The sequence below is a fragment of the Bombina bombina genome, chromosome 1, assembly GCF_027579735.1.
Source record: "Bombina bombina isolate aBomBom1 chromosome 1, aBomBom1.pri, whole genome shotgun sequence".
Lineage (NCBI taxonomy): Eukaryota > Metazoa > Chordata > Amphibia > Anura > Bombinatoridae > Bombina > Bombina bombina.
Window position 1 is genome coordinate 709,646,434 of NC_069499.1, and position 15,945 is coordinate 709,662,378.

General features: G+C 42.2%; 1 protein-coding gene across 1 annotated transcript in view; it reads right to left on the reverse strand.

The window, feature by feature from the left end:
* The window catches only part of ATRX (ATRX chromatin remodeler), a 783,199-nt gene that overhangs the window by 719,789 nt on the left and 47,465 nt on the right, over window positions 1–15,945 (reverse strand). Inside the window, exon 5 of the mRNA XM_053714433.1 lies at window positions 6,711–6,838. Coding sequence (XP_053570408.1) covers window positions 6,711–6,838 — 128 coding nt within the window. The remainder of the gene's footprint in view (window positions 1–6,710; window positions 6,839–15,945) is intronic.

Sequence of the window (15,945 nt, forward strand, 5' to 3'; positions counted from 1 at the left end):
CAGATAGGGCGGAGAACACTGCAGAGCAGATAACTCTGAAACTCTTCTAGCAGAAGAAATAGCAACCAAAAACAAAACTTTCCAAGATAGTAACTTAATATCTATGGAATGTAAAGGTTCAAACGGAACCCCTTGAAGAACTGAAAGAACTAGATTTAGACTCCAGGGAGGAGTCAGAGGTCTGTAAACAGGCTTGATCCTAACCAGAGCCTGAACAAATGCTTGAACATCTGGCACAGCTGCCAGTCTTTTGTGCAGTAAAACAGATAAAGCAGAGATCTGTCCCTTTAGAGAACTTGCAGATAATCCTTTCTCCAAACCTTCTTGTAGAAAGGATAGAATCTTAGGAATTTTTATCTTGTTCCATGGAAATCCTTTGGATTCACACCAACAGATATATTTTTTCCATATTTTATGGTAAATTTTTCTAGTTACAGGCTTTCTAGCCTGAATCAGAGTATCTATTACAGAATCTGAAAACCCACGCTTTGATAAAATCAAGCGTTCAATCTCCAAGCCGTCAGTTGGAGGGAAACCAGATTCGGATGTTCGAATGGACCCTGAACAAGAAGGTCCTGTCTCAAAGGTAGCTTCCATGGTGGAGCCGATGACATATTCACCAGGTCTGCATACCAAGTCCTGCGTGGCCACGCAGGAGCTATCAAGATCACAGAGGCCCTCTCCTGATTGATCCTGGCTACCAGCCTGGGAATGAGAGGAAACGGTGGGAATACATAAGCTAGGTTGAAGGTCCAAGGTGCTACTAGTGCATCTACTAGGGTCGCCTTGGGATCCCTGGATCTGGACCCGTAGCAAGGAACCTTGAAGTTCTGACGAGACGCCATCAGATCCATGTCTGGAATGCCCCATAATTGAGTTATTTGGGCAAAGATTTCCGGATGGAGTTCCCACTCCCCCGGATGGAATGTCTGACGACTCAGAAAATCTGCTTCCCAATTTTCCACTCCTGGGATGTGGATCGCAGACAAGTGGCAGGAGTGATCCTCCGCCCATTGAATTATTTTGGTCACTTCTTTCATCGCCAGGGAACTCCTTATTCCCCCCTGATGATTGATATATGCAACGGTCGTCATGTTGTCTGATTGGAACCTTATGAATTTGGCCTTTGCTAGTTGAGGCCAAGCTCTGAGAGCATTGAATATCACTCTCAGTTCCAGAATGTTTATCGGGAGAAGAGACTCTTCCCGAGACCATAGACCCTGAGCTTTCAGGGATTCCCAGACCGCGCCCCAGCCCACTAGACTGGCGTCGGTCGTGACAATGACCCACTCTGGTCTGCGGAAGCTCATTCCCTGGGACAGATTGTCCAGGGTCAGCCACCAACGGAGTGAATCTCTGGTCTTTTGATCTACTTGAATCATCGGAGACAAGTCTGTATAATCCCCATTCCACTGTTTGAGCATGCACAGTTGTAATGGTCTTAGATGAATTCGTGCAAAAGGAACTATGTCCATTGTTGCAACCATCAATCCTATTACTTCCATGCACTGCGCTATGGAAGGACGAGGAACAGAATGAAGTACTTGACAAGAGCTTAGAAGTTTTGATTTTCTGACCTCTGTCAGAAAAATCCTCATTTCTAAGGAATCTATTATTGTTCCCAAGAAGGGAACTCTTGTTGACGGGGACAGAGAACTTTTTTCTTTGTTCACCTTCCATCCGTGAGATCTGAGAAAGGCTAGGACGATGTCCGTATGAGCCTTTGCTTTTGACAGGGACGACGCTTGTATTAGGATGTCGTCCAAGTATGGTACTACTGCAATGCCCCTTGGTCTTAGAACCGCTAGAAGGGACCCTAGTACCTTTGTGAAAATCATTGGAGCAGTGGCTAATCCGAATGGAAGTGCCACAAACTGGTAATGCTTGTCCACAAAAGCGAACCTTAGGAACTGATGATGTTCCTTGTGGATAGGAATATGTAGGTACACATCCTTTAAATCCACGGTAGTCATAAATTGCCTTTCCTGGATGGTGGGTAGGATCGTTCGAATAGTTTCCATTTTGAACGATGGTACCCTGAGAAATTTGTTTAGGATCTTCAAATCCAAAATTGGTCTGAATGTTCCCTCTTTTTTGGGAACTATGAACAGATTGGAATAAAATCCCATTCCGTGTTCTCTTATTGGAACTGGATGTATCACTCCCATCTTTAACAGGTCTTCTACACAATGTAAGAATGCCTGTCTCTTTATTTGGTTTGAGGATAAGTGAGACCTGTGGAACCTTCCCCTTGGGGGTAGTTCCTTGAATTCCAGGAGATAACCTTGAGAAACTATTTCTAGCGCCCAAGGATCCTAAACATCTCTTGCCCAAGCCTGAGCAAAGAGAGAGTCTGCCCCCCACTAGATCCGGTCCCGGATCGGGGGCTATCCCTTTATGCTGTTTTGGTAGCAGTGGTATTCGAACCAGAAACACGCTGCCGTAGTGACAGGAACAATGCATGAAATTGGTTGTAGAAGGTAACCTTGCTGTACAAAAATCTTTTTAAGCAAACCCTCTAATTTTTTATCCATAGGATCTTTAAAAGCACAACTATCTTCGATAGGAATAGTAGTGCGTTTGTTTAGAGTAGAAACCGCCCCCTCGACCTTGGGGACTGTCTGCCATAAGTCCTTTCTGGGGTCGACTATAGGAAATAATTTCTTAAATATAGGGGGGGGGAACAAAAAGGTATGCCAGGCTTTTCCCACTCTTTATTTACTATGTCCGCCACCCGCTTGGGTATAGGAAAAGCGTTGGGGGGCACCGGAACCTCTAGGAACTTGTCCATCTTACATAATTTCTCTGGAATGACCAAATTGTCACAATCATCCAGAGTAGATAACACCTCCTTAAGCAGAGCGTGGAGATGTTCCAATTTAAATTTAAAAGTCACAACATCAGGTTCAGCTTGATGAGAAATTTTTCCTGAATCTGAGATTTCTCCATCAGACAAAACCTCCCTCATGGCCCCTTGAGATTGGTGTGAGGGTATGTCAGAACAATTATCATCAGCGCCCTCTTGCTCTTCAGTGTTTAAAACAGAGCAATCGCGCTTTCTCTGATAAGTAGGCATTTTGGATAAAAGATTTGCTATAGCGTTATCCATTACAGCCATTAATTGTTGCATGGTAATAAGTATTGGCGCACTAGATGTACTAGGGGCCTCCTGTATGGGCAAAACTGGTGTAGACACAGTAGGGGATGATGTAGTATCATGTTTACTCCCCTCATTTGAGGAATCATCTTGGGCAATATCATTATCTGTGGCATTACTGTCCTTACTTTGTTTGGACGCTATGGCACAATTATCACATAAATTTAAATGGGGAGACACATTGGCTTTCATACATATAGAACATAGCTTATCTGAAGGTACAGACATGTTAAACAGGCTTAAACTTGTCAACAAAGCACAAAAAACGTTTTAAAATAAAACCGTTACTGTCTCTTTAAATTTCAAACTGAAAACACTTTATTACTGAATATGTGAAAAAGTATGAAGGAATTGTTCAAAAATTACCAAAATTTCACCACAGTGTCTTAAAGCATTAAAAGTATTGCACACCAAATTTCAGAGCTTTAACCCTTAAAATAACGGAACCGGAGCCGTTTTTAAATTTAACCCCTATACAGTCCCAGCTATAGTCTTTGCTGAGACCCAACCAAGCCCAGAGGGGAATACGATACCAAATGCGCCTTCTAGAAGCTTTTTTAGTGATTCTTAGATCCTCACACATGCATCTGCATGCCCTGCTCTCCAAAAACAACTGCGCAGTAATGGCGCGAAAATGAGGCTCAGTCTATAACTAGAAAGGCCCCCTGACTAAAAAAGGTGTCCAACACAGTGCCTGCCGTTTTTTAAACGTTCCCCAAGATTATAATGCCAATTGTTAGCTAGAATCTGAATAATATGCCCCAATAAAGCAATCGAATTAGCCCATAAAAATGTCTACCAGTTTTTTAGCCCTTTTTAAGCCCTTTATTCTTTTATGTTTGACTAAGAAAATGGCTTACCGGTCCCCATGAGGGGAAATGACAGCCTTCCAGCATTACTCAGTCTTGTTAGAAATATGGCTAGTCATACCTTAAGCAGAAAAGTCTGCTAACTGTTTCCCCCAACTGAAGTTACTTCATCTCAACAGTCCTGTGTGGAAACAGCAATCGATTTTAGTTACTGTCTGCTAAAATCATCTTCCTCTTACAAACAGAAATCTTCATCCTTTTCTGTTTCAGAGTAAATAGTACATACCAGCACTATTTTAAAATAACAAACACTTGATAGAAGAATAAAAACTACATTAAAACACCAAAAAACTCTTAACCATCTCCGTGGAGATGTTGCCTGTGCAACGGCAAAGAGAATGACTGGGGTGGGCGGAGCCTAGGAGGGACTATATGGCCAGCTTTGCTGGGACTCTTTGCCATTTCCTGTTGGGGAAGAGAATATCCCACAAGTAAGGATGATGCCGTGGACCGGACACACCAATGTTGGAGAAAGAAAAGCACACTCCACCAAATACTGGACCTAAAATGTTTAAACAAGTTTCTGGTTGTTCAATTGTTCAAAGTGGAAACTATCAGATCTATTCTGCCCCTAGTATAAGAGGGGCAGTTCATGACGACTATAGACTTGAAGGATGCTTAGCTTCATGTTCCAATTTACAGGGACCACTTCAAGTTCCTAAGATTTGCGTTTCTGGACCAACACTTCCAGTTTGTGGCCCTTCCCTTCGGATTGGCGACAGCCCACGAGAGTCTTCACAAAGGTTCTAGGGGTGCTTCTTGCAGTGGCCAGATCCAGGGGCACTGCTGTGGTGCTTTATTTGGAAGACATCCTAGTCCAGGCGCAGTCGTTCAGCCTCGCAGAGGATCATTCGAGGGTTTTTTTTATTGCTCTAATCTCACGGTTGGAAGATCAACGCAAGAAAGAGTTCACTGGTTCCCAGCAACAGGGTGGAGTTCCATGGGCACGATAATAGATTATGTCCACGAAAATACTTCTCACAGAACAACAACGCAGGAAGATTACGTCCACCTGTCTTGCCATGCAGTCTTATTCAAGCCCTTCGGTGGCTCAGTGTATGGAGATGGGGCTCATGGTTTCCAGCATAGACGTCATACCGTTCCATTTAAGACCTCTTCTATTGTGCATGTTGAGACAGTGGAACGGCGATCATTCAGATCAAAGCGGAGGGAGGTGGCTCGGATTTTGAAGTGGGCGGAGTCCCACAGCTGCTCGCTCTCAGCGATCCACATTCCAGGTGTGGACAACTGGGAAGATGACTCAGCAGGCAATCCCTCCTTCCGGGGGAATGGTCTCTTCAACCCAAAGTGTTTGCGGAGATTAGTCTCAGATGGGGAACGCCGGAAAAAGATCTCATGGCGTCCAGACTCAATTGCAAGCTACCCAGATACTGGTCGAGGTATCCCCAGGCAGAGTTAACTAATACTTTATTGAAGCACCTTTTGAATTTATTACAGCACTTTTTGGGTATGAGTTTTTCAGCATGGCACATCGCGGCTTGGCAAGATTTGCCCACTCTTCTTTACAAAAACACTCTAAATCTGTCAGAATGTGAGGGCATCTCCTTTGCACAGCCCTCTTCAGATAATCCCACAGATTCTGAATTGTATTCAGCTCTGAGCTCTGGCTGGGCCATTCCTCTATTGATTTGGATGTATGCTTTGGGTCGTTGTCATGCTGAAAGATGAAGTTCCTTCATGTAGCAGAAGCCTGAAGGTTTTGTGCCAATATTGTCTGATATTTGGAACTGTTCATTATTCCCTCTACCTTGACTAAGGCCCCAGTTCCAGCTGAAGAAAAACAGCCCCAAAGCATTATGCTGCCACCACCATGCTTCACTGTGGGTATGGTGTTCTTTTGGTGATATGCAGTGTTGTTTTGCACCAAACATATCTTTTGGAATTATGGCCAAAAAGTTCAACTTTGGATTCATCAGACCAGAACACCTTTTGCAACATGCTTTTGGGAAACTTCAGATGTGTTTTTGCTAAATTTAGCCGGGCTTGGATGTTTTTTTTTTTGTAAGCAAAGGCTTTCGTCTTGCCACTCTACCCCATAGCCCAGACATATGAAGAATACGGGCAATTGTTGTCACATGTAACACACAGCCAGTACTTGCCAGATATTCCTGCAGCTCCTTAAATGTTGCTGTAGGCCTCTTTGCAGACTCCCAGACCAGTTTTCTTCTCGTCTTTTCATCAATTTTGGAGGGACATCCAGTTCTTGGTAATGTCACTTTTGCACCATATTTTCTTCACTTGATGACTGTCTTCACTGTGTTCCATGGTATATCTAATGCCTTGGAAATTCTTTTGTACCCTTCTCCTGACTGATAACTGATAAGGAAACTACTATAAAATCTCACGAGATTTCAGTGAAATCTCATGAGATCACAGTAAAGTGTGACCTCAGCACTGATGAAGCTAATTGGCTGTTGCATTTTTTTTAAAAACATGCAGCTGGCAGTAGCTGAAGGATAATTTCACAAAGCACTTACTATTGTGAGCTAAATAAATTTAGGAAATTTAGGAAGTTTAAATAAATAAATACAAAAAATAAAAAAAAATAAACACCTTTCCTTTGTACATAGCGATGTTCAGGGGATATTTCCTTTTTAGCTTTTACAGTCATGCTGCACCACTTAGAAGTGATAGTTAATACATTGTAAACACTAAAGTAATACCTATAGGTAGGCTTTCCATATCAACTTCATTCTCTGAATGTTCATTAGATGCATCTTCAGTCACAACTTCTTTTTCTGGCATTTTATCTTCATCAGATTCAACATATTTTGTAACAAATGATGGTTTTCTAAAGTAAACAAAATATAGAATTTAAGGCATGTAACAGTAGCAGTGAATAAAGATTAAAAAGTACTTCAGGCAAAATTGGCAGCAGCAAGTTTTTGTAAGTTAGGATTGAAATAAAAGTACAGCTTATTCACTAAATAAACTAAATTTGCTTCATTTAAAAAAACCAAAAAAAAAAACAATTTTCGTTACAAATGGCACTATAAGGCCCGGATATGTTAAGAACTATAAGAAACCTCTTGATAGTTTATGAAAACAGGCAACTCCCCCTCAAAACAAACTAACTATCAACATATCAAAAACTAAGAACATTATTTTGTCTCCTAATTCTCCAACTGATTCACAGTAACAAAGAAAGTTCCTCATTTAAAGGAACATTATGCACTTTATTTAATATTTAGTTAAAGTGAATGTAAAGTGAACCATATAAAGCAAAAGTGAACCATATAAAGCAAAAGTGAAACTATAGAAGTGAAAAAATGATTGAACGTTTCCTTCATGAAATCGTTCGTATATACTTATCTTCAGATATATTTAACTAGAAATACTATAGGGAAAAAATCTGAAGCTACGGTCGCTATGTTCAGCAACTGATCGACAGATGAATCATCAGCAATAAACTAATCGTTGTTTCCCTGGCAGTGACGTTTGTGCAAAGGGGGGGGGAGTTGATTGCAGATGATTCATCATAATTGCTGAAAATTGCGACCGGAGCTTCAGATCTTATCCCTATAGAGTTTCTAGTGAAATATATCTGAAGAGAAGAACATAATGATTTCATGAATTAAACTAATTTTTTCACCTCTATCGTTTTAACTTTTGCTTATATGGCTAACTTTACATTCACTCTAAAGGAAATGTTTAACCCCTTCCCGCCATTAGTACGTTCCATACCACCCTAACTACACTGGGCTTTAGTGCCGTTAGGGCCGCATGGAACGTCCTAGCTGTTTGGCTGTCCAGAAGCCATAGCCGTTTCCTAAATGGGATTGCGGGCTGGAGGGCGTGCCTAGCGTCATAGGCAGTCCTCCCATGATCCGATCCCATAATTGAAATCACACAATCGCATGAACAATCATGTGATTTTCATTTTTACTTGTTTGTTTACATCGGAACTTTGTTCCAATGTAGACAAGAGTCCTGGTAGGAAGGGGTTGCCCTATAGACTAATATATACGTTTGCCTACAGCTCTACAACATTCACTGCTCACTCCCTTCCTGCTTATCTATAGTGTGCAAGTGTGGGGTTCCCTGTAACTTCAGCCCTATTTTAAATTAGTACAAATAAAAACTAGTTCACAATAGAGCCGTTAGATGCCTCTCCTAAGAACTGTGTTTCTAGCTTTAGTGCATATAACATCCTCCCCCACCAGTACACTAGATGTGCTGCACCTGACAATCGCTTCTCTCTAAGCTGTACGTGTGTGCTTCTTAGAAAGAGCTTCAGAAGTAATGTGGAGTTGCTTGAATAGATTGATAAGAAGACTATCTTCTGAGATTCTTAAACCACAAATAAATTAAATACTAACAGCTGAATTCCAGACAGCCTGCTACAGAGACAATGGCAGGAAAGTAAAATCTAAGGGGCGGATTATATGGCGGGCGAACATGATTCGCTGTAGTGAATCATTTCTGCCCGACACCGGTAAATGCCGACAGCATATGCTGTCGGCATTTATAATTGCACAAGCATTTCTTGTGAAATGCCACCCCCTGCACATTTGCAGCCAATCTGCCTCTAGCAGTATCCGATCGGGATGATTGCATTCCACCACATCAGAGGTGGGGGGACGAGGTAAGGAGCAGCGGTCTTAAGACTGGACTGCTGCTTCTAAACTCCTTACTGCTGCTTCGAAACTCCTTCAGCTCCGTAGCAGGCTGTCAGGAATTCAGCTTTCACCTTCGCTGTTGATTGGAAGGTAGGCGTGCTATCTTCAAGAAAATCTCAGTACTTTCCTTGGGGAGTGCCAGCATTGTGGGGAATCTGTAAATTTCTAAACTTACACGTAATTAAAGTTGCACACAGTGTCAGTTATCTCTTTGCTTACACAATTCTATATAAAGATAGCAAATTATGTAAACTGCACTAGCCCCTTAAATCCATTAGCTATTTTTTTTCTTTTGACATTTGAAAATTGTGGGGGGTTTTTCTCAGAAGAAATAAACACTATGATGCGATGGTAGCTGCTTTAAGACAGAACATTAGTAGGAGTCAGATAATTAGATACAGGTTGTAACGGATACCAGACAGCTAAGGCTACCCACCACCCCCCCTACTACATGGCTCACTCCCTGTTACATTAGATTTGGCCATTTCATGGCTTATGGGATCTCCCAGATGCGTGCTGTGTGTTTTGCTGTGTACACTTGGTCATGGAAGAGCTGATCTATGACTGGGAAAAACCCTTAGGCTGGCCGGGCTCCTGGAACTCTCGGTCGGCCACAGAACAGCAGGACACCTGCTAACTTTACCCCAGAGCTCCGCTCTTTTGGGGATTGGTAGCCCCAGGGAGGACAAGAGGTGAGGGGTTACCGGAGGGGAGCTCCTTTGGGAACCAGGGGTTTTGGATGCCCCTACCCCCATAACTTCAATGGGCTGTATCTCCGATCTCCAGTAACGAATTTGGACTGTCGCATCTGGCAACGAGCGCTTTCAAATGACACCCTGGAAATGCCGCCGCTCCCCCGGGATCACCACGAAACAGTCACACCTGGGTCCTGTGATTCTGTGCGACTATGGCTGCTAAGGAGGCGCCGGTCTGTCTGGAGGAGCGGAAATGGCGGGAAAATTGTGGGATTGTCTAGTGACTTATGAAGATGAGCTTTGTGTATAAAAGGGGTGTATGTTTTACAATAAAATCAGTTCCTGGTTCACCTGAGTGAATGCTAGTATATCTAGTTATTTGGGTGGGCTCCTGCTAAAATCACTTTCCTGGGTTCCAGGCAGAGGAAGAACCCTCTGGCAGAGCTACCTAGTCTGGGTAGCCAGAGTCTGCCACAGAGTGGGACCCTGAATACCGGTGCTGTCGGGCATCAGGGGTGGCTACAGGCTGTAGTCACATGCCAGCTACATAGCTGCAGTCGGCAGGGAAGAAGCAGGACCCGTTAGGCGGAGCTACCCAGTCGAGGTAGCTGGGGTATCCGTCACATAGGTAATTAAGATAAACGAATGCAGTTAAAAACAAAAATTTATGCTTACCTGATAAATTTATTTCTTCAAGATGTGGTGAGTCCACGGGTTCATCTTAATTACTGTTGGGGACCAATACCCAAGCTAGAGGACACAGATGAATAGGAAGGGATAACAACCAGCATGCCTAAATGGAAGGCACCACCGCTTAAAGAACCCTTTCTCCCAAAAGCTGCCTCAACTGAGGCAAAAAGTATAAAATCTGTAAAATTTAGAAAATAAATGTAAAGAAAATCAAGTTGCAGCCTTGCAAATCTGCTCCATAGAAGCTTCATTTTTGAAAGCCCAAGAAGAGGCTACGGCCCTGGTGGAATGAGCCCTAATTCTCTCTGGAGGCTGCTTCCCAGAAGACTCGTAAGCCATGCAAATCACACTTCACAACCAAAAAACAAGAGAAGCAGAAGCCTTCTGACCTCTATACTTTCTGGAAAAAACAAACAAAAAGAGCAGAAGACTTTAGACGCTTCCAAATTTAAAAAAAAAACTCAAGAGCACGGATCAGGTCCAAATTATGTAACAGACGTTCTTTATCCGAAGATGGCTTCATACACAGAAGGGTCAACAATGTCCTGATTAATATTCCAAGTAGAGACAACTTTGGGAAGAAATCCAAACTTAGTGCGAAGAACCGCCTTATCCGCATGGAAAATAAGATAAGGAGAATCAAACTGCAAGGCGGAAAGATAACCCTCCCCAAGCAGAAGAAAATCGCCAACAGAAAGAAAACCTTCCAAGATAGAAGCTTAATATCAAGAGAATGCATCAGCTCAGACAGACACCACTGCAAAACATTCAGAACAAGATTAAAGCTCCAAGGTGGAGGATCAGCCTTAAACACAGGCCTGATTCTGACCAAGACCTAACAAAAGGATTAAACATCTGGCGCATCTGCCAAAACGTTTGTGTAATAACACCGATAAGGATGAAATTTGACCCTTCAAGGAGCTAACAGATAAACCTTTCTCCAGACCCTCCTGAAGAAAGGACAAAATTCTTGAAATGCTAACCCTACTCCAAGAATATCCCTTGGATACACACCAATAAAGATATTTTCTCCATATCATATGGTAAATCTTCCTGGTAACAGGCTTACGAGCCTGAATCATAGTCTCAATTACTGACTCAGAGAACCCAAGCTTAGATAGAATCAAGCGTTCAATCTCCAGGCAGTCAGCTTAAGAGAAACGAGATTTGGATGAAGAAAGGTTCCCTGAAGAAGGTCCTTCCTCAGGGAGAGCCTCCATGGGGGTAGAGACGACATCTCCACTAGGTCCGCATACCAGATTCTTCGAGGCCAAGTCGGAGCAATTAGAATCACCAACGCCCTTTCCTGTCTTATTTGAGCAATCACCTGAGGAAGAAGAGCAAATGGGGAAAATAAGCCATATTGACGTTCCAAGGTACTTTGGAAGCTTGGCATTTTGTCGAGACGCCATCAGATCTAATTCGGAGTCCCCCATTTGGATATCAACGTGGAGAACACCTCCGGATGAAGTTCCCATTCCCCCGAATGAAAGGTCTGCATGCTTAGGAAGTCCGCTTCCCAATTGTCCACTCCCGGGATGTGGATGGCAGAAAGGCAAAAGTGATCCTCTGCCCAATGAATGCTCTGAAATACCTCCCACATAGCTAGATAACTGAGTATCCCCCAAGTGGATGAGATATGGCACTGAGGTTATGTTCGATTGGAATCTGATGAACTGGCTCAAGGACAGCTGGGGCCAAGCCAACAGCGCTTTGTAAATTGCTCTCAACTCTAAGATGTTGAACGGAAGTTCAGACTCCGAGACCAAAGACCCTGCACCTTCAGAGAATTCCAGACTGCTCCCCAGCCCACTAGACAGGCGTCAGCGGTCACCATCACAAATGAAGGTCAATGGAAAACCTGACTCAGGGCACCCGTTTTCGGAGATAGCCACCACAGAAGAGAATCCTTTGTCTTCTGATCTAGAGTTAAATTTTGGGGATAGATTCACGTAATCTCCATTCCAATGACTGAGCATGCACAAATGCAGGGCTCTCAGATGAAACCGAGCAAATGGAACAATGTCCATGGGAGCCACCATCAGGCCAATTACTTCCATACATTGGGCAACTTAGGGGCGAGCCATCGCTTGCAGAGATCGACAAGACGAGAGGAGCTTTTCCATGTCAGACGTGTCTGGTTATTATACCCCCAGCCAACCGTAAGCCGTTAGCACTTATGCACAACAAAATCTAATGTCAGAATCACCTTCGCTTAACCCTGTAAAGATAGCAATACACAAAATTGACAGATTATCAATGTCGCTCCGACAACCTCCCTCCACACCTCAGTATACTGAGGTGCGCTTACCACCACGTGGAACAGGATTCTCTAACTCCACTTTGAATGCACTCCGTCAGCAACGACAGGCGCATATACAGAAATCGCCTCTGTAGTGAGCAGAGCTGAAAGGCCCGAATACATAAACAGACGTCAGGGAGGTGCGAAAACCTCCCACGGAGCAACTGGGAAGTAGGGGGGCGTGTCCAAAATAATGCCACCTGTCTTAGAGCAAAAAAAAAAAAAACATAATTTATACAAAGTCTCCAAATGCAGCACCCACTACAAAAAACGAGCCCTCAGTTAAGATGTTATTCAACACGGTCTCTTACTAAAACACTGTGCCTGCAACATGTCATAGGGAACCCTTACACAATGGGTGAGCTAACAGTCATATATACATACATACATATCACAGCAAAAATATCTTAAGTGCTGCCCTTTCTCCCACCTGGAAGGCACTTACCTGCTCAGTTGTCCGACATGAAGACAGCTCCTAGATATGAGAGGACACCTCTTCCTCACAGAGACCTGGTCAAATTGCAGATAACCAAGTAACTAACTTTGGTATCTGAGATTAGGGCAGCATATGTGGAGAAAACACAGCAAGTACCACATTGCAAGTTCCCCACTGCTTTAAAGGGACAGTCTAGGCCAAAATAAACTTTCATGATTCAGATAGAGCATGTAATCTTTAACAATTTTCCAATTTACTTTTATCACCAATTTTGCTTTGTTCTCTTGGTATTCTTAGTTTAAAGCTTAACCTAGGAGGTTCATATGCTAATTTCTTAGACCTTGAAGCCCACCTCTTTCAGATTGCATTTTAACAGTTTTTCACCACTAGAGGGTGTTAGTTCACATATTTCATATAGATAACACTGTGCTCGTGCATGTGAAGTAATCTGGGAGCAGGCACTGATTGGCTAGACTGCAAGTCTGTCAAAAGAACTGAAAAAAGGGGCAGTTTGCAGAGTCTTAGATACAAGATAATCACAGAGGTTAAAAGTATATTATTATAACTGTGTTGGTTATGCAAAACTGGGAAATGGGTAATAAAGGGATTATCTATCTTTTAAAACAATAAAAATTCTGGTGTAGACTGTCCCTTTAAAGCCACCACAGCTCGACCGCAAAGACTAACGTGGAATAAGGCTATACCCTGCAAGCTTGCTTTAAGTATCTATCTTCAGAGAAAACTAATTTTAATTACACACTAGACTTCACCTCCTCCATGCACGAGAAGAAAAGAGAATGACTGGGGTTTATGGGTAGGGAAGTGATACTTAACAGTTTTTACTGTGGTGCTCTTTGCCGCCTCCTGCTGGCGAGGAGTGGTATTCCCAACAGCAATTAAGATGAACCCGTGGACTAACCGCATCTTTGGAAGAAATATGGTTAAATTTTCAGAATTCAGAGGAATTTAAAACCTTTATATTTAGGCCTAACTCAACTACAAAAAAAAGATGGAGCCCACAAACAAAATAAACTAAAACCCCTTTCTCTACAGTGCCCCGAGAGACAAATGCATATGACCTTTTAAGAATTTTATCAAATATTTTCTAGTATTTGCTTGTCTTCAGGGTACAGGAATTGCAATGATTGGAGGCTTTACATAAAATCTTCAAAGTCTCATTAAAGTCTGCATCTAATATAGTTTATAAAAATAATATTGGAGGGGGCGTGTCTAAACCGTGGCCATGTTCAGTCATGTATATAAGTGACTGCGAATATATCTTTAACTAAATGATAATTATCTCTACTAACATCTCATCTAGTGTTGTAACCTATAGTACACACAGAGAAAGGTTGGGAGTTAGCCAAAACTCTGTTTATCATGATCCAGACCTTAGAAGTTCCAAACCGACAGATTGTTGGTGGCAGCCTATTCCACTTTTAAAATAACCCCCCCCCGGCACCTCACCGCTTAGGCTGCACTCGTATATAGTAGTCAAGTGAGTAAGATGCTGTCAGAGATCCAGAGAATATAAGCCTAACATCTGCAACTATGGAGTCTTGACATAATTGAGCTCCTAAAGAGGATATCCTACAAGATGGAGGATCAGTTTGTCTTCTCTAAAACTCCCTGTAAGGGAGGCAAAGGCAACACACCAGAAGAGAACGGGATATACAAGTCAGCCCCGACTTCAGCAAACCCAACAGATAAGTGTTAAGTGAAGCAAAATGGAGGACATGTTAACATAAGCCTGTGGAAAGAATGTCTCCCGAATATTTAAGTTATCTTTCTAAACATTCCATGGATCCACTGACCCAACCTGGCAGATACCCTGTGTGGGCTATCGATCTTATCAATAGTGGTCAGAAGTTAAGCCACTACTCTTTATCAGAGAAACATCTCTTGCTCCATCGGGTTTTTGCAGACATTTGTAGCACATGGAAGGGCTCTGACTTTGTTAATAGAATGTGGCATAGGCAAGATAGATATAAGGCAGTAGCCTAAAATTTCTTGGAGAGCTCAAGTTTCAATATTTCAGACCCAGTTGTATATTTTGTTTGAGAAACTGTTCTCACTTGCTTGTTTTTTTTACGTGCCTTGAGTTATAGACAATGTAATGAACCTGAAGTCATATTAGCTATTCACAGTAATCCCTTGTTCTTACCACTGTAAGAACATTTATTGTACAGGTCTTTCTATAAAGGTCTATATATCTGTCCTCCCCTTACCTTTCAAGGATACCTTTGATAATAACCCTCACTATGTCAGAGAAGAAAACTAATACATATCAATCTAGTCTACATGTTTAATCCTTCAACTCCTGCAAAAGTTTACTTTTAGTAGTATTAAAACAGTTAGTCACAGATAGCCTGCTAGTAGACCCCATATGACCTTACTTAGGATAATTTGTTACCCACTGCTCATCCTATTTACTGACCGTCTTTTTCTAGTAAAACTATGCTCGCAGTGCATAGAAGCTGTAGCCATATTATCTTCGTTTTAGCATTCAATGTGTATTACAGTACCCTCTCATACAAAAGCCCACATTTACATTATCAATTATTATGTATGTTAGCTATTACTAATAGATAACCATATGTGAATTATGTGACGAAACCAATCTCGCCACTGTACATTGGAGGGCCTGTTATGGAACATTCTTTGGGCTGGAGGTACATGGGCTTAAGGATACCCAGACTGCATGGAAATATGGAATTTTATATGCTGGACACCCCATGTACTTTCATAACTGTCTTATGTCTATGTCACGCTGTATCCATAAATACAGGATGGGTACAGGGTGTGAGTGCCCCTTGTGGGAGCAATTGTGACTCTATAAGCCAAGTGGGCATAAAAGACTTTATAGCTAATAAGAACTGTTCCTATATTCTGTAATAAGATGTATTCTATGTATGTTTAAGATCTGATTGTGTCTCAGGAGTCTGTCTAGGTAAACTGATTGTGTTTTGTGTGATTATGTTAACTAGACTGCCCAACATCAGATTGTCTGAGTACTTAATATGTTAATCTGTTTTACCTGTGAATAGACAATTGTTAGAGGTTTGATGCATTGTTCATATGTTTGCTTTACTGTTAAACCAATGCCCTCTGTAACCTGAAGCCAGGGTGTATAAATCTGTGTGCTGCCTTCAAATA